The 26,027-nt window shown below is 46.8% G+C and overlaps 1 protein-coding gene, 2 long non-coding RNA genes and 1 other non-coding gene across 5 annotated transcripts; 3 read left to right on the top strand and 1 right to left on the bottom strand.

Moving 5' to 3' along the window:
- Positions 1-7,067: 7,067 nt before the first annotated feature.
- On the top strand, positions 7,068-15,955 carry LOC118095778 (52 kDa repressor of the inhibitor of the protein kinase-like). Its single transcript, XM_035137012.3, has 3 exons — positions 7,068-7,167; positions 13,156-13,203; positions 13,974-15,955. The coding sequence occupies exons 2-3, from the start codon at positions 13,176-13,178 to the stop codon at positions 15,860-15,862; spliced, it is 1,917 nt and encodes a 638-aa protein (XP_034992903.3). The 5' UTR covers positions 7,068-7,167; positions 13,156-13,175; the 3' UTR covers positions 15,863-15,955.
- LOC148684155 (uncharacterized) lies at positions 7,068-20,674 on the top strand. 2 transcript variants are annotated; one of them, XR_015946665.1, is made up of 3 exons: positions 7,068-7,495; positions 17,905-18,015; positions 18,621-20,674. It is a non-coding gene; the product is annotated as an uncharacterized LOC148684155 (long non-coding RNA). The 2 variants fall into 2 exon arrangements; XR_015946666.1 differs by having other exon boundaries at positions 7,068-7,542.
- On the top strand, positions 16,149-16,284 carry LOC118095939 (small nucleolar RNA SNORA13). The gene has a single exon (XR_004693852.3). It is a non-coding gene; the product is annotated as a small nucleolar RNA SNORA13 (small nucleolar RNA).
- On the bottom strand, positions 18,620-25,989 carry LOC148684154 (uncharacterized). Its single transcript, XR_015946669.1, has 2 exons — positions 22,071-25,989; positions 18,620-20,738 (listed from the first exon to the last, which is right to left on the bottom strand). It is a non-coding gene; the product is annotated as an uncharacterized LOC148684154 (long non-coding RNA).
- Positions 25,990-26,027: the final 38 nt, after the last annotated feature.

The raw sequence follows: 26,027 nt of genomic DNA, 5'->3' as shown, positions 1-26,027 counted from the left end.
CGCCTCCTCCCCACTGGGCCTGGTCATCAGTGATGTTGTTCCTGCCTTAACATGTCAGAAGGTTCCCTGGGGGTGGGGTGGGCGTGTGTGTTGCTGGCCTCCGCTTCTGCATTCACACACATCCAAGGGCCGGATTGAATTAATTTAACTAAGGGCTCAGAGCTCGAATAAAGGGGAGAGTGCCTCTCGCCATGTGTAGAAATCCTCGCCAAGTGAACAGATCACAGCGCCCACCCCCACCCCCTTTGTATTCGCGCAATTACCATCTCTTTGTTTGACAGCTCCTGCTTTGACAGCTGTCAGTTGTTTGTCGCTCCACGTTGAACTGAACATGGGTCCCATCCTTTACCTCCTTACCCTGTTCTTCTGCTCTCAACCTGCCTTGGTCCTGTCGGACCAATGCTCCGGACTGCAAGCTGACTGCCACTAACTCAACTACCACACTGTAGACCTAGGGGGCGACCAGGACCCTGACCGAATGGGGGGTTTCAACTTCTGTCTCCCGGAATCCCGAACCTTACTACGTCACTCACTGGTGCCTAAAATCCCTGGGACTCAGTACTGGGAACTCTCTATATGCCAACCTTTCCATAGAACAACAATACTACCGTATGAACTGTGCTAATGGATCGTACCTCCTCTATGGACAAGGTGAGGCCCTTTGCCACCCAAATTGGACAGAAATAGAGCGGGGAGGGGCTGCGCATGTTTATACTGACAAGCAACACCAAACGGAAAACCTAATGTTTGGGTTCCAGTGCCTCCTCTTGACCCCAAAACCTTCAAAGCCCCAACTACGAGGGATTTGTTTGAGGCGATTTTGCTGCCTGTGGAATCTTGGACACACGGAGGGCTGGAAAGGGGGAGAGTACCTTGAGGGTTGGTACCACCCCATAGGCCCTTCACCCACCTCTCCAGTATGGGACCACACCGGACCACAGCGCTGTGGTGGGATTGCAAAGGACATAACCCTCTTAAACTCCTAACCCCCTGCACCCTACCGGTACAGCCCCATGCCAGCTCGGAGCAGATCCAACTTTCCTGGAACCTGATTTGCTTTATCACTCATGACTTACCGGCGGGAAGGCAAAGGAATAAGGGAGAATCAAAATCCCTCCCCAAACTCTCTGACGTGGCTGCCAATAGGGAAACATGGGGCAGGGCACTATTCCCTGTGTATGGAGCTAGCTCCAACCATGTAGACATCTTAAAACTTACAGGCATACTTTTAAAATTCATGCAGAAGGCAGAAAAGATCAGAACCAAATTGCTACAGACTTTTTATTATCCAGTGAGGGCGGGACTTGTGCCCTGATCAGCTCTGAGTGTTGCACGTTTGTCACAGACCAGACTCTAAATATTCCAGGACATTTGAACAATATCCATAAGTTGGCTGGACAACTGGAAGCTATTCAACACGAAGGACTTTCGGACTTTGACATATGGGGCTGGCTCCCCAACCTAGGATGGTTATTTAAAGGAATTGTTTTAGTTTATGTGTACCTGTGTTTTGTTGTGCCATGCATTGTGTTAACCCCTGTTGTTCCCTGTTCCGCTTCTTCCCCGACACAAACCCCTCAAATCTCTTTCCCTAAAGAACTTATTCTCAGCACCGTACCCTCTTCCCAGAATATGTTCAGATGCGACACTTGGGGAAAGGGAATACCAGATCACAGAGCTTTGACACCCAGGACCCCAGGGAAGGGCTGGAGGAGCGGAGAAAAGATTTGTTGTTCTTTCAGAACTGGGTCACGAATCTATCTCCGAATGGGGGACTGTTAGGGAATTTTATGGGGGGGGCACCCAAACAAGGCTTCATTTGGGAATCAAGATCGGCACAAATGCCCTCAAGGGGACCCCATTTGATCCTACAACACCACTCTAGTATCGCACCAACACGAACCCCTCAAGATCAAGCCTACCCTTTCTCTGTTGCCTGAGACTCTATGTAACCATATTTCTTTATGAATAAATACCGTGTATCTTTATTTCTAAATGAAACCCCCTTTTTCCTACTCTGGCGAAGGGCTCTCAGGGATGCAGGGAACAGCCATAATCCTTTAAGCGAGAGGTCACGTAGCCAGGGTGGTGCTCCTCTGCATATCCATAATCCATTCAGGTACCATCTCCTGCCAAGGATCCCCTCCCAGATACTTACTGGTACTTGCTTATCAATGTCCTGGAACATCCTGCACTGTTACCTTGTGTTAATCCTCTTTACCTCCTGTCTACCTGTATGCTAATGCCCCTTGCACCTTCCCTTTTCTGACATTTTACCCTGTCACAAGTGATGTATGTATGATGCTTTCGATGTGCATTATGGGATGGTGGTGGGAACTTTTAAAAGTTCCTGCAGCCCTGTTCACGGTGTTCAGTCTGGCATTGAACCTGTTGCGCAGTAATAAACCTTGCTGTTTGCTCTGGATCGTGGCTGGACTCCTTCCTTTTTTATACTCCACAACGACCACAGGCCCTTGCCTGATGAGCTGGGTGGCTGAGCATTCTCGCACCCAGAATTTTGCCCTAACATCTCTGTCATTTTACTAGCCGGTAAGGGCTTTCAATTGTGCTCTGCCGGAGGTCCGAGCTCCCTCCTGGAGAAGGACGCCTTTTAACTCTTATACGGTAACACAGAGGTTTGGGGCCCCGAGGAGAATCTGCCTTGTTTGAGCAGCCCTGACCCGAGGCCTGAGTGAGAAACACGACCACGGGTGGGGGGGTGTTGGGTGCTGGAGGGGAATGCCATGGGGGCATGTCACAAAATGGCTGCCATGGGGGGGTTGTAGAAGAGGCTGAGCGGGGAGGGGGGCAAACCCCTTTTAGGGTTTCAAGGCGAGGGTCTTGTTATAAGAATAACAAACCAGGTGTCTGAAATAGTACAGGAGAGCAATCCTGAAGCCATTCGGACTCTCCCAAATTGACCCCAAATATTTCTCCGCGATGTACTAAACAAAATCTGCCCTTATTCCCTGAAGGGGTATACAAGAGCCCTTGTAGAGTCCTTTGGAGGTTTTCTATCAGTAGGAGAAAATAACAGAGGCCAACCAGATAATATTGAGAAGCAAAGCAGCTAGTAAGCTTGATCTTTATTGACTGTTGCAACAGGGTGCTCCCCTCACAGGCAGGAGAAAGGAGGACCCAGAACAAAGGTGTGCCTGCCCTTATATAGACATTTGAAATTGCCCTCCAAGGCCACCCCCAGAAGCATCAGACATACATCACAGAAGGCAGACCACCCCCCAGACATGTCATACCTGCATCACAGAAAAAGGGTGCTCTACAGCAGAAATTGCGCTCATTTCACACGCTAGCAAGGTTATGCTTAAAATTCTACAAGGCAGGCTTAGGCAGTATGTGGACTGAGAACTCCCAGAAGTGCAAGCTGGATTTCGAAGGGGCAGAGGAACCAGAGACCAAATTGCAAACATGTGTTGGATTATGGAGAAAGCTAGAGAGTTCCAGGAAAAACATCTACTTCTGCTTCATTGACTATGCAAAAGCCTTTGACTGTGTCGACCACAGCAAACTATGGCAAGTTCTTAAAGAAATGGGAGTGCCTGATCACCTCATCTGTCTCCTGAGAAATCTCTATGTGGGACAAGAAGCTACAGTTAGAACTGGATATGGAACAACTGATTGGTTCAAAATTGGGAAAGGAGTATGACAAGGTTGTATATTGTCTCCCTGCTTATTTAACTTATATGCAGAATTCATCATGCGAAAGGCTGGACTAGATGAATCCCAAGCCGGAATTAAGATTGCCGGAAGAAATATCAACAACCTCAGATATGCAGATGACACAACCTTGATGGCAGAAAGCGAGGAGGAATTAAAGAACCTTTTAATGAGGGTGAAAGAGGAGAGCGCAAAATATGGTCTGAAGCTCAACATCAAAAAAACCAAGATCATGGCCACTGGTCCTATCACCTCCTGGCAAATAGAAGGGGAAGAAATGGAGGCAGTGAGAGATTTTACTTTCTTGGGCTCCTTGATCACTGCAGATGGTGACAGCAGTCAGGGAATTAAAGGACGCCTGCTTCTTGGGAGAAAAGCAATGACAAACCTAGACAGCATCTTAAAAAGCAGAGACATCACCTTGCCTACAAAGGTCCATATAGTTAAAGCTATGGTTTTCCCAGTAGTGATGTATGGAAGTGAGAGCTGGACCATAAAGAAGGCTGATCGCCGAAGAATTGATGCTTTTGAATTCTGGTGCTGGAGGAGACTCTTGAGAGTCCCATGGACTGCAAGAAGATCAAACCTATCCATTCTGAAGGAAATCAGCCCTGAATACTCACTGGAAGGACAGATCCTGAAGCTGAGGCTCCAAGACTTTGGCCACCTCATGAGAAGAGAAGACTCCCTGGAAAAGACCCTGATGTTGGGAAAGATGGAGGGCACTAGGAGAAGGGGACGACAGAGGACGAGATGGTCGGACAGTGTTCTCGAAGTTACGAACATGAGTTTGACCAAACTGCGGGAGGCAGTGCAAGACAGGAGTGCCTGGTGTGCTCTGGTCCAAGGGGTCACGAAGACTAAACAACAACAACAACAACACAGCAGAAATCTGAGTACCTTGTTTATCTCCTGTCTGGCAGTTTTTACCAGTTAATGTTGGATTACCTGGGAGCCTGGCAACTCTTTTGTTATTCTAACTTCTCACTACAGTACTCAATTCCGGAACCCAGGTCCCAGGCTCACCCCATTCACACCTTAAATGTGCCCTTAAGGCAGGATCTGTGAGCACAGAGAGAATGGGGAGGTTTTTTTTTACATTTCCTTCCTCCTTTCAGAGAAACATTTGGTCGGTTTTGGGAGACTGAAAATGGCTTCAGGATTGTCTTCCTGCATTTTTTAGCTTGGTACATTTATGAACATTTCTTATATATCGAAGACCTTAAAATTCTTATAACAGCAAGGAGAAAGGAAATGGGGAAAGCCTAAAAGGAATATCTTGTATGTGTACTCTCTTTAACCGAAGTCAGCCAAACAGGTTTACTTTCCACATCCACTGATACCAACATGCTTTCTCTACATATTTTCTTTCTGCACCTTACTAAGAAGAATGATACATTTAATAGTGACATCTGCCCAGTTGTATTTCCTAAATATAAAACAAGCATTTCATTAATAAATGGTCTGTCGCAAATTACTCATACCAAAAAGTAGCTTAGAACATTTAAAATAGGAATTCAGTCAGTGGGTCCCCTTGATGGAGATTTGTTGGCAAGCTCTGCATTTAGCTGGGGGAAGAGAAGGGCCCTGAGCAAAATGCCCTCCGCATCTATTAAAAAGTATTAAAAATCAGAGCCCCTCTCAGCAGGCACAGAGGCCTTTTCCGCACAAACCCTGAAAGGAGCAAAGTTAAGGACCTAAAGCCCTACTGACCCTGTTTATGTGTAATCCTGTGTGAGTGCTTGGAGGCAGTTGGAGGATGGATGGCGGCAAACAGATTGAGATTGAATCCCGACAAGACAGAAGTACTGTTTGTGGGGGACAGGAGGCGGGCAGGTGTGGTGGACTCCCTGGTCCTGAATGGGGTAACTGTGCCCCATTTTGGACTCACAGCTGTCCATGGAGGCACAGGTCAATTCTGTGTGCAGGGCAGCTGTTTATCAGCTCCATCTGGTACGCAGGCTGAGACCCTACCTGCCTGCAGTCTGTCTGGCCAGAGTGGTGCATGCTCTAGTTATCTCTCGCTTGGACTACTGCAATGCGCTCTACGTGGGGCTACCTTTGAAGGTGACCCGGAAACTACAACTAATCCAGAATGCGGCAGCTAGACTGGTGACTGGGAGAGGCCGCCGAGACCACATAACACCGGTCCTGAAAGACCTACATTGGCTCCCAGTACGTTTCCGAGCACAGTTCAAAGTGTTGGTGCTGACCTTTAAAGCCCTAAACGGCCTCGGTCCAGTATACCTGAAGGAGCGTCTCCACCCCCATCGTTCTGCCCGGACACTGAGGTCCAGCACCGAGGGCCTTCTGGCGGTTCCCTCGCTGCGAGAAGCCAAGTTACAGGGAACCAGGCAGAGGGCCTTCTTGGTAGTGGCACCCACCCTGTGGAATGCCCTCCCACCAGAGGTCAAAGAGAACAACAATTACCAGACCTTTAGAAGGCATCTTAAGGCAGCCCTGTTTAGGGAAGCTTTTAATGTTTGCTGGATTTCTGTATTTTAATGTTTTGTTGGAAGCCGCCCAAAGTGGCTGGGGGGAACCCGGCCAGATGGGTGGGGTATAAATAATAAATTATTATTATTATTATTATTATTATATAATCGGGCTTATTCTCAAGGACCCCAGATGGCAGGAGATCCAGTGTAACTAGTAGTTCTATAATACAGTATCATATAACCACTTGTTTGTCTTGTCTATACCTAAGCGATTTCGTTTTCTTGATTTAGGATGATCGATGGCAAAGAAAGGCAGCAGCGCTGCAGAAACTAAAGGAGCATATTAAAATAAAACAGAGCATGCACATCTGCAGAAACCGAAGCCTTTCATCCTCTGTGGCCCACGCAAGGAATCTGGTTAAATAACCAAGTAAACAGAAAATGACAAAATGGCATCATTAACTGCTGCGCCAACCCTTCAAGGTGTTGTGCAGCGGTGGAGCGGAAGCTGCTGAGCAGGCAGAAGGCCCCAGCATCTAACCCTCTCCACGTGCATTTTTGCCGCTCTCCTGCTGCAAAAAGCAGGTCCCAAATCAAAAGAGAAGAAGCGAGTGCGGAGCGAGTCCCGCTTGACTCTGCACTGTTAGCTCTAGGGTCAAGCAACCATTTGAATGAGAACAGCATGAAGAGGAATGAAGGGGGGGGAGAGAGAAGCACAGTTGGTACATTCCACATCCTCATTTTTCGACAAAGGACCTGAGTGCGCGTTCGGTATATATGTCAGGCCTTTGAAACCTGTCTGGGATACAATGGTTTCCTGAAGAAATCAAGGAATGGCGCGGTCTGGCCTGGTCTTCTCTCTCTCTCTCCTTCCCTGCACCCCCCTCCCGCTCCAGCAACAATGGTTTGGCCCGGAGCGGAGGGTATAAGAAGTCCCTGTTTCCCGCTCTTGGCGCGCGAGAGGAAGGCGGCGGTTGAGAGAGACAGAGGGATACCAAGCGCCGGCTTTGAAAAGCGCGGGAAGATCGGCGGGGACTGGAGCCTACCAAGTGAAGTAAGGCTGGGGGGGGGGAAGATAGGTGATAGGTGTGGCGGTTGGCAGCGGAGACGGGAAACAGAAGGATGAGGGGAGGCGCAGGCATGGAGGGGGAGCGAAGTGATTCGGCTTCCCACAGCCTCCGCCGTTTCGTCTCTCCCTCGGGAGAATCCCGGGCTCTGCGCTTTATTTCCCCCCCCCTCGCGCCTTCCGCGGAGATGGCATGTCCCGGCAGCCCTTTTAAAAGAACCGCAGCGCCCTGGCTTAAAACTTGAGGGGTGGGAGAAAGCGCTTCCTTCGAAGGCCGCAGCCACTGCCGGCGCGAGGGTCGGAAGCTTCCGCCGAAGTGTGAACGCCCACCCCGCCTAAAATAAAGAAGCCCGGCGGTTAGAAGTAAAGGCTCCTTTCCCCCTTCCCCTGCAGCCGGGGAACTGCGCAAGGCGGGCGGGTAAGAGGCCTCACCGGCCTCTGAGGGAGCTCGTCCTCTCGCGAGAATGGGCGCGCGGAGGTTGGGGGAGCGGGGTTGCTTAGCGCGTGGGGGTCGCAGAGGCCAGCAATGGCGGCGTCACGTGGCCGCCCGGGACTCGCGCCCTGTGGAGCCTCAGGAGGAGGCCGGGTTGGTTGGGCTGGCCGGGGCACGTGAATGGAGAAATCTGAGGGCTCCCTTGGACAAAGAAAACAGGGATACCAGAGCAAAACAGCAGCCAGTAGGCTTGGTCTTCATCAGGCTTCCCCAAACTTCGGCCTTCTGGATTTTTTGGACTACAGTTCCTATCTTCCCCGACCACTGGTCCTGTTAGCTAGGGATCATGGGAGTTGTAGGCCAAAACATTTGGAGGGCCTCAGTTTGGGGGTGCCTGGTCTTTATTGAAGACTGTGGCAACAGGACTCCCACCTGCCACCAGGTGAAGCAAGAGGGAAGCCCCTTACAAAAGAGAACCCAAACTAATAAGTTACACCCCCCCAAAAAAACTACATCACTTATGCATCATGGTTACATCATGAAAGGGGAGGTTAGGTGGCAGTCATCTGAGCACCCTGGACCCTTCCCCATGCTTCCCCTTGCCCTCCACTAAACATCCCTCAAGTGTAACAAAAGAGATATTTACATTTCCCTGTTTCCCAGCCAAGTTAATCGCACCCCTTTGTCTTCATCTGGGCTTGTTATTTCTGGAATGGCTATCAGTCTGGTAGTCAGGTATCAGGATGCCAGGAACTATCACTCAGGCAGAGAGGGGCTGCTGAGTAGCTGAGCTCACATGTCTATATGAATTTCTGTATTTTCCTCTGTGAGCCAGTACATAGGTGCATTTATCAGTGAATTGTTACATGTGGTATTATGCAGCAGAGGCCCTTTGAATAGATAGGAAGAAACTCTGATGAAGTGTTTTGTAGGGACAAGTCACAAAAGTGATTGTGATGATTTTGGTAGTGCGGTGTATGTGCATGGTATCTGCTGGAGGGGCAACCCCCCACCTATACATAAATTCCTGCAACAAGGTACGGTAAATGAGATTTTGTGAGAAAGAAGCCATAGAGCGGGCACCCCCCAAACTCGACCCTCCAGATGTTTTGGGACTACAACTCCCATCACCCCTAGCTCACAAGACCAGTGGTCAGGGATGATGGGAATTGTAGTCCCAAAACATCTGGAGGGCAGAGTTTGGGCATGCCTGCCGCAGAGGGGGGGGAAAGCGGAGGAGCAGTAACATCAATAGAGGGGGGCAGGTGAAGGCTTAACAGTAGTTTTTCTTTCTATCCTTAATCTCTCTTCTTCCCCCCCCTTCAGTATTCTTAGAAACAGCCAGGTGTATTAAAATTCAGTATGCTAAACTGCAGGAAATGCTAGTTCCTGTGCCTATTTCCTCCTTCCCCTGCACATAATGCAGGGGTCAGCAGCAACCTTTTTCAGCCGTGGGCCGGTCCACCGTGCCTCAGACCATGTGGTGGGCCAGACTATATTTTAAAAAATAATAAGAATGAATGAATTCCTATGCCCCACAAATAACACAGATATGCATTTTAAATAAAAGCACACATTCTACTCATGTAAAAACACGCTGATTCCTGGACCGTCCGCAGGCTGGATTTGGAAGGCGATTGGGCCGCATCCAGGCCTTAGGTTGCCTACTCCTGACATAATATACAGTCGTGTGTTTTGCAATCTCTTTGGAGACTCGCAAGACAAAGTTTCCTATGGCTGTGCTTTGCAGGAAGAATTTTTTTCCATTTTTTCCCCGGTCGCACAAATGCGCTTTCCAAGACGAAATTTTTGCTATAAGAAACTGCTTGCGGAATGAATGAATTTAGAGTTGACTGTATCCAACTCTAATGTAGGTAGGCAAACTCTGCCCTCCAGATGTTTTGGGACTACAGTGGTACCTCGCAAGAAGAATGCCTCGCGCAACGAAAAATTCGCAAGATAGCGTTTTGCGTTGCGCGAGGCATCTCTCAATACGAATTCGTCTATGGCTGTGCTTCGCAAGACGCTTCGGCTCCGGGGGGACTGGCAACTGGCGCTTGCTCGCTTGGCTCGGGGAAGGCAGGCGGCAACAGCTTGCCTTGCCAGGGGTTTTGCCACCTGCCTTCCCCGAGCCCTTGGTTGGCTCGGGGAAGTCAGGCGCAGGAGCGTACAGTAGCGAGGCGCCGTGACACCCGGGACAGCAAATTGCCATGCACCTGGGTGCCACGGCGTCAAACTTCTCCCCACCGCCGCCGCCACTTGTAAAAGCAGGCATTGGCAAGCGGCGATGGGGGTGGGGAGAAGTTTGACGGGGAACAGGGAAGGATCAGCTGCCGCCTGCCCCTTCTTCCTTTGCTCGCGATCCCAGCGCTAGAGCTGAGCCACCGGCAAACCTCAGCCATCCATACAGGGATGCGGCTGCTGAGCAGAGGAGCCCGAGTGGCAGCATCCTCGTACGAGGTTGAGGTTTGCCAGCAGCTCAGCTCTAGCGCTGGGATCGCGAGCAGAGGATCCCAGCGCTAGAGCTGAGCCGCCGTGCATCCGCTGCTTGCCAATGCCTGCTTTTATACAAGCGGCGATGGGGGGGTGGGGAGCAGTTTGATGCTGCGGCACCCGGGTGCATGGCAATTTGCTGCCCCGGGCGTCACGTTGCCTTGCCATGCCCCTGCGCCTGGTTTCCCCGAGGCAAGCAAGGGCTCGGGGAAGGCAGGCGGCAACAGCCCCGGCAAGCAGCGCCCGCTGCGCTTCGGCTCCGGGGAACTGCCGGCGGCGCTTGCTCGCTTGGCTCGGGGAAGGCAGGCAGGCGGCAACAGCCCCGGCAAACAGTGCCCGCTGTTGCCACCTGCCTGCCTTCCTTCCCGGAGCCAAGTGAGCAAGCGCCGCTGCCGCCGCCAGTCCCCCGAAGCCCATAGGAACGCATTAATTAAATTTCAATACATTCCTATGGGAAACCACACTTCGCAAGACTAAATTTTTGTAAGATGAAATGACGAATTAATTTCTTCTTGTGAGGTACCACTGTACAATCCCTATCACCCTTGACCATGGGCGTACCCAGCGAGGGGTGGGGGGGCGCAGCTGCCCCCTCTAGAAGCAAAAAAAATTAGGCTTCCGGTTCAGCGCCAGCGTCGTCCGGCGGGGTCCGTCTCGAGCTCCGAGGCGACCCGACTCTGCAAGGGGGGGAAGCAGCGGGAGCGCCGCTGCACCCCATAGAACCCCAAATTGAGCGTTTTGGGGGCAGAATTAGCCCAGCAGCGCCCCAATCCCGACTCCCCAACTCTCCGGTAGGCTCTAATAAGAGCTCCGGAGCGAGAAGGGTTGTAGTTGCGGGGGCCATTTTGGAGTGCCATCGCTACCCTTGCAGGGAGAAGCTCCGTGCCGGAGGCGGAGAGTGCTGTATTTTTCCAAAGAAGGATTTGAGTAAAAAAAAGGATTTAAAGATTTAAAATTTGGAACGGGGGTGAGATTTGAAAAACGGAAGCCGATCTCCCCCCCTACTGATTTAAAGAGGAAGCAGCTTAAGGAAGACTCCCGGTGCCGGGGCAAAGAACTTTACTGCTTGAATATTTCCAAAAACTGACTTAAGATTCTCCCCCAGAGGCAGGGTAAAGGGGGAGAACGGTTTCAGATTGTAAAAACCCTGCAAGCATAAGCCATACCCTGAAAATCAGCACCCCGAACAGAACAGTGAGTGGAAAATAATGGGGTGAGGGAAAGGAAGGAACTGACTTTTAAAGATTTTCGGTTTGATATTTGAGGGCTGAACGCAGCCTTTTGGAAATAATTAAGAAGTTGAAGGTAAAATACATGGAATATAATGCATCCAGTTTGGACTATAAGGAATAATTATAACTTGTAACCACTTCCTGTTTCCCAAGTTTTGCTCTGACCTTGAAAAGCTAGAAATGATTTGAACTACAACAAAACTGAAGAAAATGGGGATGGGACACAGGATCTGCAAAAGAACAAAGAAATAACAGAGAGTTGGAATACCCCTCCTTTCGAGGGGGAGAAGCAAGAATTTCTGAAGAGACAGAAAACCCACAAGAAATGCATCCTGCAAAGAAGAAAGAACTTCTGGGGGGAGGAGAATAGAGAAGCCTGGACTGGAAAATTTGTCAGGAAGGGGGTGGGATGAAGGAGGAAAGTATTCTGTTTAACAGGATGGATTAAAAAAAAAGGACTGAAAACTGGATCATGGACTTTGGTACTTGCTGGACTGGAGGGGGAAGGCAGAGATCAGGGGGGGGGAGAATTGGGGATAAGGAGAAAATTTAGAATTGGGAATGCAAATAGGTTTTAAGAATATGGGAGTTTTTGGGAAAAATTAGGGCATGGGAAGAAAAAGAATGATGATGAGATAGAAACAAGATTTAGGAGTTATTTAGAAGTATTATAAAAGAGATTGATGAATAATTCAGGGGACGATTGGGGGTTCCTCTTCCTCTTGTCGGCCCTCTGCACGCAGGGAGCTCTTGGTGGCAGGGGGGGCTCCTGGGGCGGGGAGGGAGGGAAGACCCAATTGGAAAAAGAACCATTGCCTCTCCCCTTCTTTCCTCTAGAAACTCTCTGTGGCAGGGGGGGTGGGGGGGGAGAGAATGAGAAATGATGATAGAAGAAAATTTAATAGAAAATAAGGATGTTATTGATATAAGATTGGAGAATTTCGAAAATAGAGTGGGGGATATGACAAGAAAACTGCTTAAATGATGATGAAAATCAGGAAAGGGGGAGGTAGGGGAAGCCCATAACACAATGGTTTGGAAAAAAGATTTATTCTATTTTTTTCTGTTTCTTTTTCTTTTTTATGTGTTTTTCTCTTTTTTTCTTTTTCTTTTTTCTTGATGATTTTTGGTAAAGTTTAAATAGTTGGGTGGACACTCACCTTCTCTCTTCTTATTACCCTAGGACTCCTCGGTGGCAGGGGGGGGTTGCTGGGGTGAGGAGGGAGGGGTGGGGATAAGCCCAATTATAAAATGCACCGCCTTCGACTGCGTACTGTTCATGGGAATACCTTGTGGCAGGAGGGATCTCATGGAGGGTGGGTTAGAAGAAGGTGGAAATTATGTTACTTAATTGTGTATGTGTCTTTGTTTTGTTAATATGCAAAATTAATAAAAATTATTATAAAAAAATAGAAGCAAAAAAATTAAATGGTTATAAAGTGATGAAACGAAACAAAATTTGGTAGGGCAATGGCGAATAATCAGTAGTTTACCACACTGAAATGGTGTAAAAATGGTGTATCTAGAGCCACCTAGCGACTGGTAGAGGAATCTATGTCAGCCAGCCAGTGGGATTCACGGGAGGAAGAGGTCTCTAGCGGGCTCTAGTAGAGAGAAGAGGGAATCTTCTAGAGGGGTCTAGTGAGTTCCGTGTCACTATACTGAGCTGCCCGCCGCTAGTTGATCAGTATTTTAGTTGAATGCGAGGCGTTAGTTAGCATTCACTGTTAATGTTTACTAAGTGTTTCTTTGAAACAACCAATTGTTCGAATGTTTTCCAGTTATAGTTTATAAGTTTACCTTCTTATTTACATTTAGAAGACATCAAGGCTGCCTAAATGGATATAAGAAATTGGTTCCAAAAAGGTAAGTTAAGTAATTTCTGTAGAAAATTAAATTTTAAATTAAAACTTTATTTAATTTTATGCTAAAATGTTACTTTTATTTGTAAAAATATATTAATATCTAGGAACTAGGATGATTAGGTTTGATTTGATCAGAAAATTTTCTACTGCATACCATATTTTATAACTTTCTTTCTCCCCTCTCTAAGTTTATTATTTTTCTAAATTATACATTTTAGAACACCATTGATTTAAAAATTAGATTTAAAAACATTTAAAGTGCCCTATTATGGAAAACAAATTTCATTTCTATCTCCATGAATTTCAGTTTTTTATGAGTGAAAGTTATTTTATAGTATTGCTTAGATCTTTAGTGGCAGTTTGGACTTGATGAATTTATTTCACCACAATCTGAATTTATAAAATCAAATATTATTGAGTAAACTCCTACCATTCCAAATTCGGCTCGCAGTGTCCCTAATGTGGAATACTGTTGAATATTGGACTCGCGTTTAGGAAAAAAAAACACCAGTGTTTTCAAATTTCAAGTTTTCAAATTTCTCAAATACAAATCAAAAATAACATTTATTATATGTTCACCAACAAGTAATAATAAGAGAGGTTTATTATAATCAATGTTATGCTGTTTATTATTGTATTATTCAAAGGAGCTGAGTCTGACTTGTCTGCAGGCAAATCTAATGCTAAAATTATTACATCATTTTATTTTTATTTTTTTGGATGAATGATTGTTAACGGTTTGTGTACTATGTTAATTTCTATGATTTTCAGACAGAAAATCTCTCAAACGGAAAAAGGATCAAGATGACAGTAGTGGAAGTGGAAGCAATGATGGTGATGAGGATGGAACTCAACTGACCAAACCATCAGATTTGGAGTCGATTATGGAACAAGGGTCTAGTAATTCTTCACCGGTACACGTTGATGTCCAGTTGCAAAGTGGTCACCAGAGGATGATTGAAGAAAAACAAATATTGTTATCAATCATTTCTTGTATCATATTTCGTGGAACTCATGATTTGCCGCTTAGAGGAAAGGAAGGAGATGAGGGGGTTTTCTTTGGCCTTTTGAGAATTGGCTGTGGTGATGAGAAGCTAAAGAGTTACTTGGATAGATGTCGAAAAAATGCAGTTTACACTTCACCAAAAATTCAAAATGAGATTATAAGATTATGTGGTGAAGTTGTCAAAGAAAGAATTATCGAAGATTGTAAACAAGCAAAAGCTTACGCTGTAATAGCTGATGAAACAGCAGATATCGCAGGAAAAGAACAGCTTCCTATCGGATTGCGGTTTTATGATGAGAGACAAAAAAAAATCAGAGAGGAATTTGTAGGCTATGTTGAGCTGAAATCTCAAGAAGCCCCTACAATCGCTAGCGCAATTCAGAGTTTTTTAGTTGATCAGAATCTTCCAGCAGAGAATTGCGTTGGATTTGGATTTGACGGATGTTCTACGATGGCTGGAAAAGAAGGTAGTGTGCAGGCCATTCTGAAGAAAAAGTACAGTAAATCTTTATTTTTCCATTGCTCAAGCCACAAACTAAATCTTGTGGTCAATGATGCTAGCACACTACCAGAAATAAGAAACATAATTGCAACGGTTCAGGATACAATATCCTTCTTTAGTGAGTCGTCAGCCCGCAGGAATTTGGTTCCCAATCTATCAAGACTCTGTGAGACCAGACGGTCTGAGAAATACAAGAGCATAAGAAATTTTTCAGAAAGCTTCCATGAAATCGTCAATGCACTAGAACATCTCTCAGTCGAAGGAAACTATGCTACAAGAACATCTGCCCATCTATTGCACTGTGTAGTTACTAAACCAAGTTTCATCGTAGGTTTAGTCATGATTGCAGAATACTCTGCGATTTTGGAACCCGCTGCGAATGTTCTGCAAGGTAAAAATATGGATTTGATTAGGGTGAGGAAACATATTGGTCTAATCCTTGATCTCATCAAGACGCATCGACAAGAAATTGAGCATGTTTCTGATGAATTACTTAAAAAAGCACATGATATCGCAGAGAAAGTCGGGGTTGAATTATCAGTACCACGAATCTCTCAAAAGCAAATACGCACAGGTAATCCGCCATCTGAGACTGCGATTGAATACTGGAGACGGTCGTTGATCATCCCTTATCTTGACTCCCTAACTTTATGTTTGAATGTTAGATTCTCACATGAAAATACACCTGCTTTTGCCTTATCCCATCTTCATCCTTCATACATGCTAAAAATGGCTTCAAGAGATTTGGAAAAAAATGCAAAGCCCTTCATGGAGTTTTATGAGTTGGGTGATATCGCTGCAGAATTAAAATTGTGGTATAATCTGTGGAAAGAGAAGGATTTAGCAGCAGACACATTACAGGACATTGAAGTGGCTGCACTTTTGGAGGAGGCTAATATTTTTTTTCCTGCAACAAGGCACGCACTCCTCATTTTAAGTGCTTTCCCATCCACCACAGCTACTGTTGAACGATCTTTCAGTACCCTTCGAAGGGTAAAGACCTGGCTCAGAAGTACAATGGGAGAGGAAAGACTGACTGGGTTGTGTTTGATGAGCGTCCATCGGAAATTCTTCAAGGAAAATCAGGACTGGATTGAATTGAAAGTTTTGAACAAGTTTTCTTCAAACCCAAGAAAAACGATATTAGTATAAGACATGTAACTAGAATAAAAATTAATTTTTTCCCAAGCAAATAATTGTAACAGCTACCGTAATAAAGCACTGCTATAATTATATATAATAAAATGTTGGGTTTCATTCGCCTTTTCCATGCTGAAATGTCACAACCTGAACGACCATGGCTTGCCCCCCTCCCCTAGTTTTGATCCTGGGTACGCCCCTGACCCTGACCACTGGTCCTGTTAGCTAGGGATCATGGGAGTTGTAGTCCGAAAACATCTGGAGGGCCGGGTTTGCCTATGCCTGCTTCGTGTCATCTTGCCTTCAGTGTTGCCTGTTTGTTTTGGTTGCTAACGAACGTGGTGTCAGAGAAGGCATAAAACAAATCCCCCCACTTGCAGCTTTTCCCTATGCAAGGAATTGTTCCTACTGGGTTTGCTGTAAGTGGGACATCTCTAGGTTTGTCTGCCTGTGGCTCCTTGAAAGTCTTTTGTGTAGCTTCTTAGTGTTCATTTTAAGCTTTTTGAAAACCATGATTGTAGATTCAGGTAGATAGCCGTGTTGGTCTGACAGTCGAAATAAAAAATAAAATAAAATTGTTCAGTAGCACCTTAGAGACCAACTAAGTTTGTTCTGGTATAAGTTTCGTGTTCATGCCATGGTATCTCTAGAAGTGCGCATGCACACGAAAGCTTATACGGTACTCGGAACAAACTTAGTTGGTCTATAAGGTGCTACTGAATGTTTTATTATTTTAAAAGGTCCTGTCTGTGGTGACCTAACGCTTTAGGCCAAAGGCTCTATTTTTACAATGTGGGTAACAAAGAGCAAAGGACCAAATGGCATGATACAATTAACAATTGCCTGAATGTTGTTTTTAGGTAAATTGGTGCAGACACCTGAACAGTGGATAAGGGAGGGGACCCCCCACACACACACACAATGCTGCAGTGGCATAATGTGTAGTTTGCTCCAAAGACTAATCTCATGCCAGTGCTTAGTTAAATCAGCCTCTTTTCAAACTTCACAATTACTGGGTTCTCCCTGGGATATTCCATGTGTTTATTTGGACAGTACAGACAACACTTTCTCTGATTCAGGGAACCTGTGGGAAAGAACTGGTGTATATGAACTTCTCTAGCAGTTTCACTCTTCCTTGGAATAATAGAATAATTAATAATAATAATAATACTTTATTATTTATATCCTGCCCATCTGGCTGGGTTTCCCCAGCCAGTCTGGGGCAGCTTCCAACAGACATTAAAATACAATAATCTATTAAACATTAAAAAGCTTCCCTAAACAGGGCTGCAGCCACATTGGTTGATAACAGTGAACTACAGGGGTCCTCAAACTGACCGCAGGCCAGATCTGGCCCACCAGGATCCCGAACCTGGTCTGCCTGGCAATTGCAGAACCCGCCACTGTCTTAATGGGTCTATAGCGAAAGGAAGCATGGTATCCCATGCACTAATGCGGTTGGTTGCAGGGAGGGAGGAAGCGGTGTGTGCGTAAGGGAGGGATGATGCGATCCTGTGCATGTGCAGGAGGCGGGCTGGTGCTTTTGCGTTCTCTATGGTTCGTGGCTGAGAGTTCCTTTGGCTGCGCGAGGCAAGCGACTCGGGTGAGGCAGCCGTGGGGAGGGGGGGAGGCTGGCCGCCCCCCTTCCCTTTTCAGTCGTTACGCTCTGAGGTAGGATAGGGAAGTGGCCGTTTTGGGCCCAGGGAGCCTCATTCTGCCACCCCTCAGGGTTAAAAATATTTTTTTATTCATTTTATAAGAACAAACAAAGAATAACAAAACAAGAACAACACAAATAACACTTACAATTTCATAACTTTTTCTAAACGGCATTAGGTGACTTTCCCCGGTCCCCCCATCTGAATTCCAATGCTAATCATCTTTGGTAGTTTCCAAAATTTAATCAAATTTTCACACTAAAACATTCTAGCACTTAACCTAAATCCTACATTAACACCAAAAGCCTATATCAAGTTCCCTAAGGAATATAATGTGTTAAATATTACAACATTTTTTCAAATGTATTTTAAAATTCTTCCATTCTTCCTCCACAGCCTCTTCTTCCTGGTCGCGGAGTCTCCCAGTCAGTTCGGCAAGTTCCATAAAGTCCATCTTCATTTGCCATTCATCTATAGTTGATATCTCTTTGAGTCTTCCAATTCTTGGCAAGTAATAATCTCGCAGCAATTGTGGCATACAGAAAGAATGTACCATATTGGGGGGGGGATTTTTTGTCCTATTCAAGTAAAAAGGCTTCTGGTTTTTTAATAAGTGTTGTTCAACTGTTTTCAGGATTGAGACAGGCAGCTGCTGAGGCATCTCTCCTCCAGCCTCCTTGGTCGGGGTCAGGCACGACCAGGTTTTAAAATGGGCTCCCCCATATTTAATGTGCATTATCACTTAACGTTGCAAGATATATTTGGAAATAGATTCATCACATTTAAAATAATGAAAAAGCGAAAATACAGCATGATCATTGACCATTTGCATTACAGTGGTACCCGGGTTTAAGTACACAATTGGTTCCGGAAGCCTGTACTTAACCTGAAGCGAACTTTCCCATTGAAAGTAATGGAAAGTGGATGAATCCGTTCCAGACGGGTCTGTGGAGTACTTAAACTGAAAGTACTCAAACCGAAGCGTACTTAAACCGAGGTATGACTGTACTGCTGAGCGCTGACATTTATTTTATTTTAGCCATTATTGCTCTTATATTGTTTTTGTAGCTCTATTTATTGGTATTTTATTAATAGCAATTTTCAATCCCTAGGAAATCATTATGTCAAGAAAAAGAAGAATTGATTCTGAAATGTTGAAACTGAGGTATGGATTGACAACTCAGCAAAATACTTTTGTGAAGCAAGAGGAGCTAAATACATCATCATTGCGAGCAAGTTTTCAAGTTGCCAAGCTCATAGCACGTACTGGCAGACCCTTCGGATATGGAGAATTTGTTAAAGAATGCATTATTTCTGCTTCCAAAGAGTTGTGTCCGGAGAAGACTGATTTATTTAGAACATTGAGTCTTTCAGGACCTGCAGTTACACGTAGCATTGAAGAAATGGGGGGAAATTTGCACGAACATTTGCAAAACTCCTCGAAAAAACTTTGTTATTTTTCATTGGCACTTGATGAAAGCACTGATGTTCGCGATTCTGCACAACTTCTAATTTTCATTCGTGGGACAAATGATAATTTTGAAGTCACAGAGGAGCTTGCTGCACTGCAAAGCATCGACGGAACAACAACAGAAGAGGATATCTTTGAAAAAGTTTGCCAAACTCTGCGTGATTTGGAGCTGGACTGGGCTAAACTTGCCAGTGTCACAACAGATGGTGCTCCTAGCATGAGAGGAGTGGTTGCACGCATCAACCAAGAGATGGACAGACACAATCAGCCACATCCCATAGCCATACACAGCCTTATCCACCAACAAGCGCTGTGTTGTAAAAAGTCACTGAAGTTTGACTCTGTCATGAAAACTGTGGTATCTTGTGTGAACTTCATTAGAACTCATGCACTAAACCACAGTCAGTTTCAGGAATTTCTGTCCGAGTTAAATGTTGAGCGTGAAGATCTTCCGTACCACACAGAAGTCCCTTGGCTGAGTCGAGGGAGAGTTTTGAAACATTTTTATGACTTACTTCCACATGTTTCTGATTTTATGCTCATGAAAAACAAAGAAGTACCAGAGCTCAAAGATGCAGAATGGAAATGGCACCTTGCCTTTCTGACAGACGTAACAGAGCTACTCAACAGTTTCAATGTACAACTTAAAGTAAAGGGGAAGCTCATCTGTGATATGTTTTCACATGTGAAAGCGTTTCAAGCAAAATTGGATCTCCTCATTAAACAAGTGAAGGAGGAAAACTTCTGCAATCTCCCCACCACTCAAAACCTGTCAGCGGGAAAACCAGCAGTTTCATTCCCAAACAAAACGTGTGTGGATTTACTGGAAATTTTGCAAAAGGAGTTTCAAACTCGATTTGAAGAGCTTCACATCCATCAGCAGGACATACAGCTTTTCCAGAACCCATTTTCTGTTGACTTCGAAACTGCTGAAACAATTTACCAATTGGAATTGATTGACCTACAGACTTGTGATTCCCTGAAAGACAAATTTGAATCAAGCAGGCTCACTAATTTCTATGCCTCTCTCCCCTCTGAGACATACCTAAATCTCAGGAACCATGCACTCAAATTTGCAGCCATCTTTGGCAGCACCTATGTCTGTGAACAGACTTTTTCCCAACTGAAACGTCTGAAATCCTCAACCAGATCCAGACTAACAGATGAACACTTGCATCACTTGCTACGACTGGCAGTGACAAAAATGGAACCGGATATTGACTATCTCGTCAGCCAAAAGCAGGCCCATACTTTCCATTGAAATATAAGTTTGTGTTGATTAAAATTGTTCATTTTAAATTTTGTACTTTTCCTGTTTTTGACTTCCTTCCCCCTCTTTCTGCAGTTCCTTAAAGCTATTAATCTGCATATCCAAATTCATTTAATTTGCTCACTTACCTATTTTAAATATATATACTCTTGTCAAACTGCAGGTCATTACAACAATCCTGCTAATGTTTTTATCTGTTTGCAATTTACAGTGGTACCTCGGTTTATGAACACAATTGGTTCCGGAAGTCTGTTCATAAACTGAAGCGAACTTTCCCATTAAAAGTAATGGAAAGTGGATTAATCCGTTCCAGATGGGTCCGCGGCGTTCGTAAACCAAAAATTCATAAACCGAGGTGTTCATAAACAGAGGTTCCACTGTATCTGTAAATGTTCAATAAAGGATTTCCATTATTTTATTAAAAAGTTTATCTTGATTTCGTATTGCATAAGTTTTTGTAACCCTTGGATGGGGGGAGATGGGCTGTTTCTTACCGTGTTTCCCCCTTTTTAATACGTAGTCAAAAAGTAAGGCATGGCAGGGTTTTTAATCGTTTGAGAAATGTAAGACATACCCTGAAAATAAGCCATACTTCCGCGACGTGCGGAGCAAGACCACTGAGCGCCCCAGCCAGCTAGCGGGACCCAGCACGGTGGCCACAACAGGAGGAGGAAGCCTGCCAGGTTGGGTCGGTGCCCGGAAGCGGCGGCGGCTGCTGCAGCGCCGATAAAGCGTGCAGCAGTGCCGCACAGAGCACCGAGGGCACAAGCCAGCAGGACCCAGCTCCTGCAATGCCGGCCGCGGCAGGAGGAGGAAGCCTGCCAGGTCGGGTTAGCGCTCAGAAGCGGCGGCGGCTGCAGCGCTGACAAAGCGCGAAGCAGCGCCGCACTCTCTGTGTGCGTGTCCATCCTATTCTCTGTGTGCGCGCGTGTCTCTCTCTCCCTCCCCGTGCGTCTTTCTCCCCCCCCTTTCTCTGTGTGTGTGTGCGCGTCTCTCTCTCTCTCCCTACCCGTGCGTCTTTCTCTCTCTCCCCCCTGTATGTTTGTGATCGCGTCTCTTCCCCCCCCCCCCGACAGAGAAAAGGTGCCACGCAGGTTCCTCTTCGGCTTGTCATTCAGCTGCCCCGGCCTCCTCGCCGAGAGCTGATGCCGCTCCTCTCCCCCTCCTTCCCTTTCCCCCTCCCTTCCCTTCTTTCCGTCGGTCTGTCAGTTGGGGTAGCGCGCGCCAGAGGCGCAGGCCCAAGCCTCGTCCCCCTCGCGCTTCCCTCACGAGCGTCTCGGAGCGGGACGGGTCCCGGCCTCCCTCCTCATTCCCCAGCCAGCATGAGAGAGCCTGGGGAGCAGCCTCTATACCTCCGCGCGCACACCCACACACCCGGCCGCCTCCGCCTTCGAAGCCATGGGAGATGAGCAGCCTCCCAGTGCTCCCACCCAACCGCAAGTGCTTTGACTGCGACCAGCGCAGTCCCACCTACACCGACATGAAGGTGGGCAGCTTCGTGTATACCTCCTGCTCCGGCATCCTACAAGGTTTAAATCCACCTCACAGAGTGAGGTGTCTGTCTCCTAGGCAGGTGGCCATCCAGCCTCTGCTTAGAAGCCTCCAAGGAAGGAGAGCCCTTGATTCAGGATGGGGAGGAGGGGAAACGAATAGAAGAGGCAGAAAATGCGTGCGGAAGAGAGCGCCAAGCGTCCTGAGCCAGTGGGACCCAGTTGTGCCGGCACTTAAAAAAAAAAAAAAGACACCCCCTGAAAATAAGCCACCGTGTGTTTTTTTGAGGCAAAAAAGTTGTAAGACGGTGTCTTAAAAAAGGGGAAACACGGTACAAGAGGGCTCCTCTCTTCCTCTTGCCGCTGGAAGTAGGAACCCTGTTGTGGCAGACTAAATAAAGGAACCAATGTCATGGGCTGGATGGATGCAGAGGAATGGTGGGAGGAACCACCTGGGAGGACCCTTCCCCCCCCATGGGAAGAAGGCTCAGAGACCCCCAGGGAGTGGGATGGCGATGAGTGGCCAGAGGGAGAAGACAGGGAAGAGGAGATGTTCAAAATCTCCTTTGGCAACAGGCTTCCGGGTTCAGCGCCAACGCCGTCCGGTGGGGTTTGCTTCGAGCTCCGAGGCAGCCCGCCTTTGCGAGGGGGGGGAAGCAGCGGGAGCGGCGCTGCGCCCCATAGAACCCAGGGTCGAGCGTCCCTGGGGCAAATGCTCAGCAGAGTCCCGATTCCCGACTCCCCAGCTCGCCGGCAGGCTCTAATAAGAGCCCCGGCGCAGGAAGGGTTGAAGTCGTGGGGGCCATATTGAGCGCCATCGTTATCCTCGCGGAGGGAAGCTCCGAACCGGAGGCGGAGAGCGCTGGATTTTTCCTAAAGAAAGATTGAAAAGATCGGGAACCGTGAGTAAAAGGATTTAAAATTATAATCGGACTTTAAATTAGGAACGGGGGTGAGATCGAAAAAACGGAAGCCGATCCCCCCCCCACTGATGAAAGAGGAAGCAGTAAGAGGAGAAGCACCCGATGCCGGGGAAAGGAGGTTCGTAACTTGAACAATTCCAAGGATTGATAGAAAACTCTCCCCCTGAGGCAGGGCAAAGGGGGAGAACTGTATTAAAACTGGAAAATCCCTGCAAATAGAGGTCATTAAAGAGAGAAGAGCCGATTCCTCTCCCGAAAGCGGCAACCCGGACAGAACAGCAAGCAGACTGAGAGGATATAAAGGAAATGGTGGAATTGGCTTATAGACACTTCTAGGTGAATAAAGGCTGAACTGAGGAAAGTAGAGACTGGACTGTTTAAACAGGAGATTGGTTGCAGCCTAGTGAAATAATTATAAAAACTAATGTAACAACATTTGGAATGGATACATCGCATCCAGTTTGCAGCATTCAGTTGTAACTTGTAACCACTTCCTGTTTTTCAAGCTCTGCTCTGCCCTTGAAAACTTGGGAAAATGTTAACAATAGATTATGCACCTGGCTTCCAGAGGAAAGTTATGGAACTCTTATGGGAAATAAAGATCGGAATGGACAAAACTCGACAGCAGTTGGAGATAATGAATCAAGATGTACAGAAACAGAATATGAGTGAAAGAACTTTGATAGAGGACAATAGGACAGATGAATTTAACTATGGCATAAATGAAGAAGAGGAGGATGATTTGGATATACAAGAGGAGAAAGACCAAATTTCGACTTGGAACACCCCCCCTTTGGAGGGGGAGATACAAGAGCTGTCTGAGGGACAGAGAATTCTTAAAAAAAATGGGATCACCCCCCTCTTCGAGGGGGGAGAGCAAGAGCTGCTTGAGTGGCAGAAAGCACACAAGAAACGCAATGGGCAAGCAAGATGGGATCATCGGGGGGGGGAGGACAGAGACATTTGGGTGTCAAAATATGTTAAAAAGGGGGAGGGATGAAGGAGGAAGGAATATATTCTGTATTAGGATGGATAAGAAGGTTTGAAAACTGGATTGCTGACTCTGGACATTGCTGGAATTGAAGGGAATAGCCGTGAACGAGGGAGGAGGAGGAAAAATTGAGAATAAAGGTTAAATTAAAGATTGGGAAAGTAAAAAGGAATTAAAATATAAGGAAGTCCTTGGAAGGAAATTGAGGCAAGGGAGGGAAATTGTTTTAAGTTAGTTAAAATTAGGATGTAATAGTAATTGGACACATTAGAAAATTAGTTTGGGCAAGAAGATTTGGGATGGTTGGGTGTCTCCCCCCTCTTGTTGGTCTCCCTCGGGCTGGGAGCTTCTGGTGGCAGGGGGGGCTTCAGGGCTGGGGGGGGGCAGAGGGAGGGGAGGGACTCAATTGGATAAAGAATCATCCCCTTGCCTCCTTTTGCCCTCCGGGACTCTTCCGTGGCAGGGGGAGTCCTGGAGGATGGGGGAGGGAGGGCGTGAGAAATGGGAATAAAAGAGAAGTTAATAAAGATTTTGGATGGCATATGAATATATGATTGGAAGGTTGGAAATAGAATGAGGATAATGATAAGAAAACTGTTAAATGAGATTTAAAATGAAAATCAGATAGGGGGGAGATCGGGGAAGCCTACATAGAAACAATGTTTATGGAAAATGGTTAGTAATTTTTATTATTATTATTTTTTTTTCTGTACTTTTTCTTCTTTTTTTCTTTTTCTAGTTTTTGTTTTTCTTTTTTTTTTTGAGGGGGGATTAAGTGTGGATAGATGATGGGATGGATACTCACTTTTATCTCTCCTGCCAACCTGGAGTCTCTTGGTGGCAGAGGGGGGTTCCGGGAGTGGGGGGGAGGGGTGGGTAGAAATTCAATCACAAATTGAACCACTGTCGACTGCCCGCTTTTCGGGGGATCCTCTTGTGGGAGGGGAGGGCCCGTGGAGGGGGGACAGAAGTAGGTGGAAAATTGGTTATGTATTTTTATGTATGTTCTCTTTATTATGCAAAATCAATAAAATATTAAAAAAAAAAAACAAAATCTCCTTTGGCAACATTTAAATCCTGGTGGGGAGGAATCTAGTATTAAATGCACATTTGTCCAGTTGAAGCTGGGGAATGAAACACTCCCCCATTCCAACTTGCACCCCAAAACATACTTTCCAGAATCAAATAGTGAGTAGGAGAGAGGGTCTTCCCCATCCCAAGCTGTTGGGCTTCACCCCTGAACCTATTTGACCACCTTCGCTCAGCACATGAGACGCTTAGCCAAGAATGTCTCTGAGCATGCACAGAGCAGCCTTCCCCCTCATCTGACAAGAGTTGAAGAGCTGTGGCCGGCTGCACAGGAAAGTGTTACGCCGCCTGCAGGATGCCAGATCTGGCTCTTGGCTGCAATTCCTGCATAGCAGGGGGTTGGACTAGATGACTCTGGGTTCCCTTTCCAGCTCTACAATTCCGTGACCTGCATGCAGCCAGTAATAATCTGCTTTAGGCCTCTCTGCACCTCCCCAGCCAGCCCTCGGGCAAGAAAGGTTATTCTTAGCCTTAAGAGGAACCACGGCAGCTTCTCCTGGGATCCATTTTCTGACACGGCCTTTGCAACAGCTGGATGGGTCCAGCGCTGCTCTTGAAGGGGGAGCAATGCCGCTATCTGTCACACAGCGCTGGAGGGGAAGGAGTCAGAGGCAGGATGAGGCCAGGGGGCCGATGACATGCCCCCAAGGAGAAGCCAGCAAGCAAGACCTGAGGGCAGCAATCTTCTGCAACTGTAGTTCCCCTGTTATCTGGTATTCACAGGTAGGCTGTTCCTGGGCATGGAGGGTCAGCTGCAAAAATAGGCCTCCATGAGAGGAGCCTACTGAATCTGGCCAATGGCCCACCTAGCACAGCACCCTGCCTCCACAGTGGCTGAACAGGTATCATAAAATCCGAAGGGTCCCTGGCGGTCATCTAGTCCAACCCCCTGCAAGGCAGGAATATTTTCCCCAAGGTGGGGCTCGAACCCATGACGTGCTCTGCCAGCTGAGAAACCCACAAATCTCCCCTCCTCGTGCTTCCCAGGCACTGGCATACAGAGGCAAGGCAGAGCCTCTCCTCCCCCCTCTAAATTTGCTGGATCCTCTTAAAGCCATCCAGGCAGGCGGCCATTGCTGCTTCCAGTGGGAGGGAGTTCTGCAGTTTAACTGCGCTACGTGAGTAGTTATTTCAGCCTTGCAGCTTTCTCCTTGCTATGTGTGTTTTTCTGGAGCGGATTGTGGGGGGGGGGGGGGAACAGTAGGAAAAGAAGGTGGGAACCCATCTCTGAACCAGGTAAAGGTGGCAAGGAAAGTGGGCAACTTTTTGCCTTTTGCACAAACCC

The sequence above is a fragment of the Zootoca vivipara genome, chromosome 12 (genome assembly GCF_965207765.1).
Source record: "Zootoca vivipara chromosome 12, rZooViv2.hap1.1, whole genome shotgun sequence".
In the NCBI taxonomy this organism is placed as follows: domain Eukaryota; kingdom Metazoa; phylum Chordata; class Lepidosauria; order Squamata; family Lacertidae; genus Zootoca; species Zootoca vivipara.
Note: the sequence above shows the minus strand (reverse complement) of the source record. Positions and strands in the feature narration are given on the sequence as shown.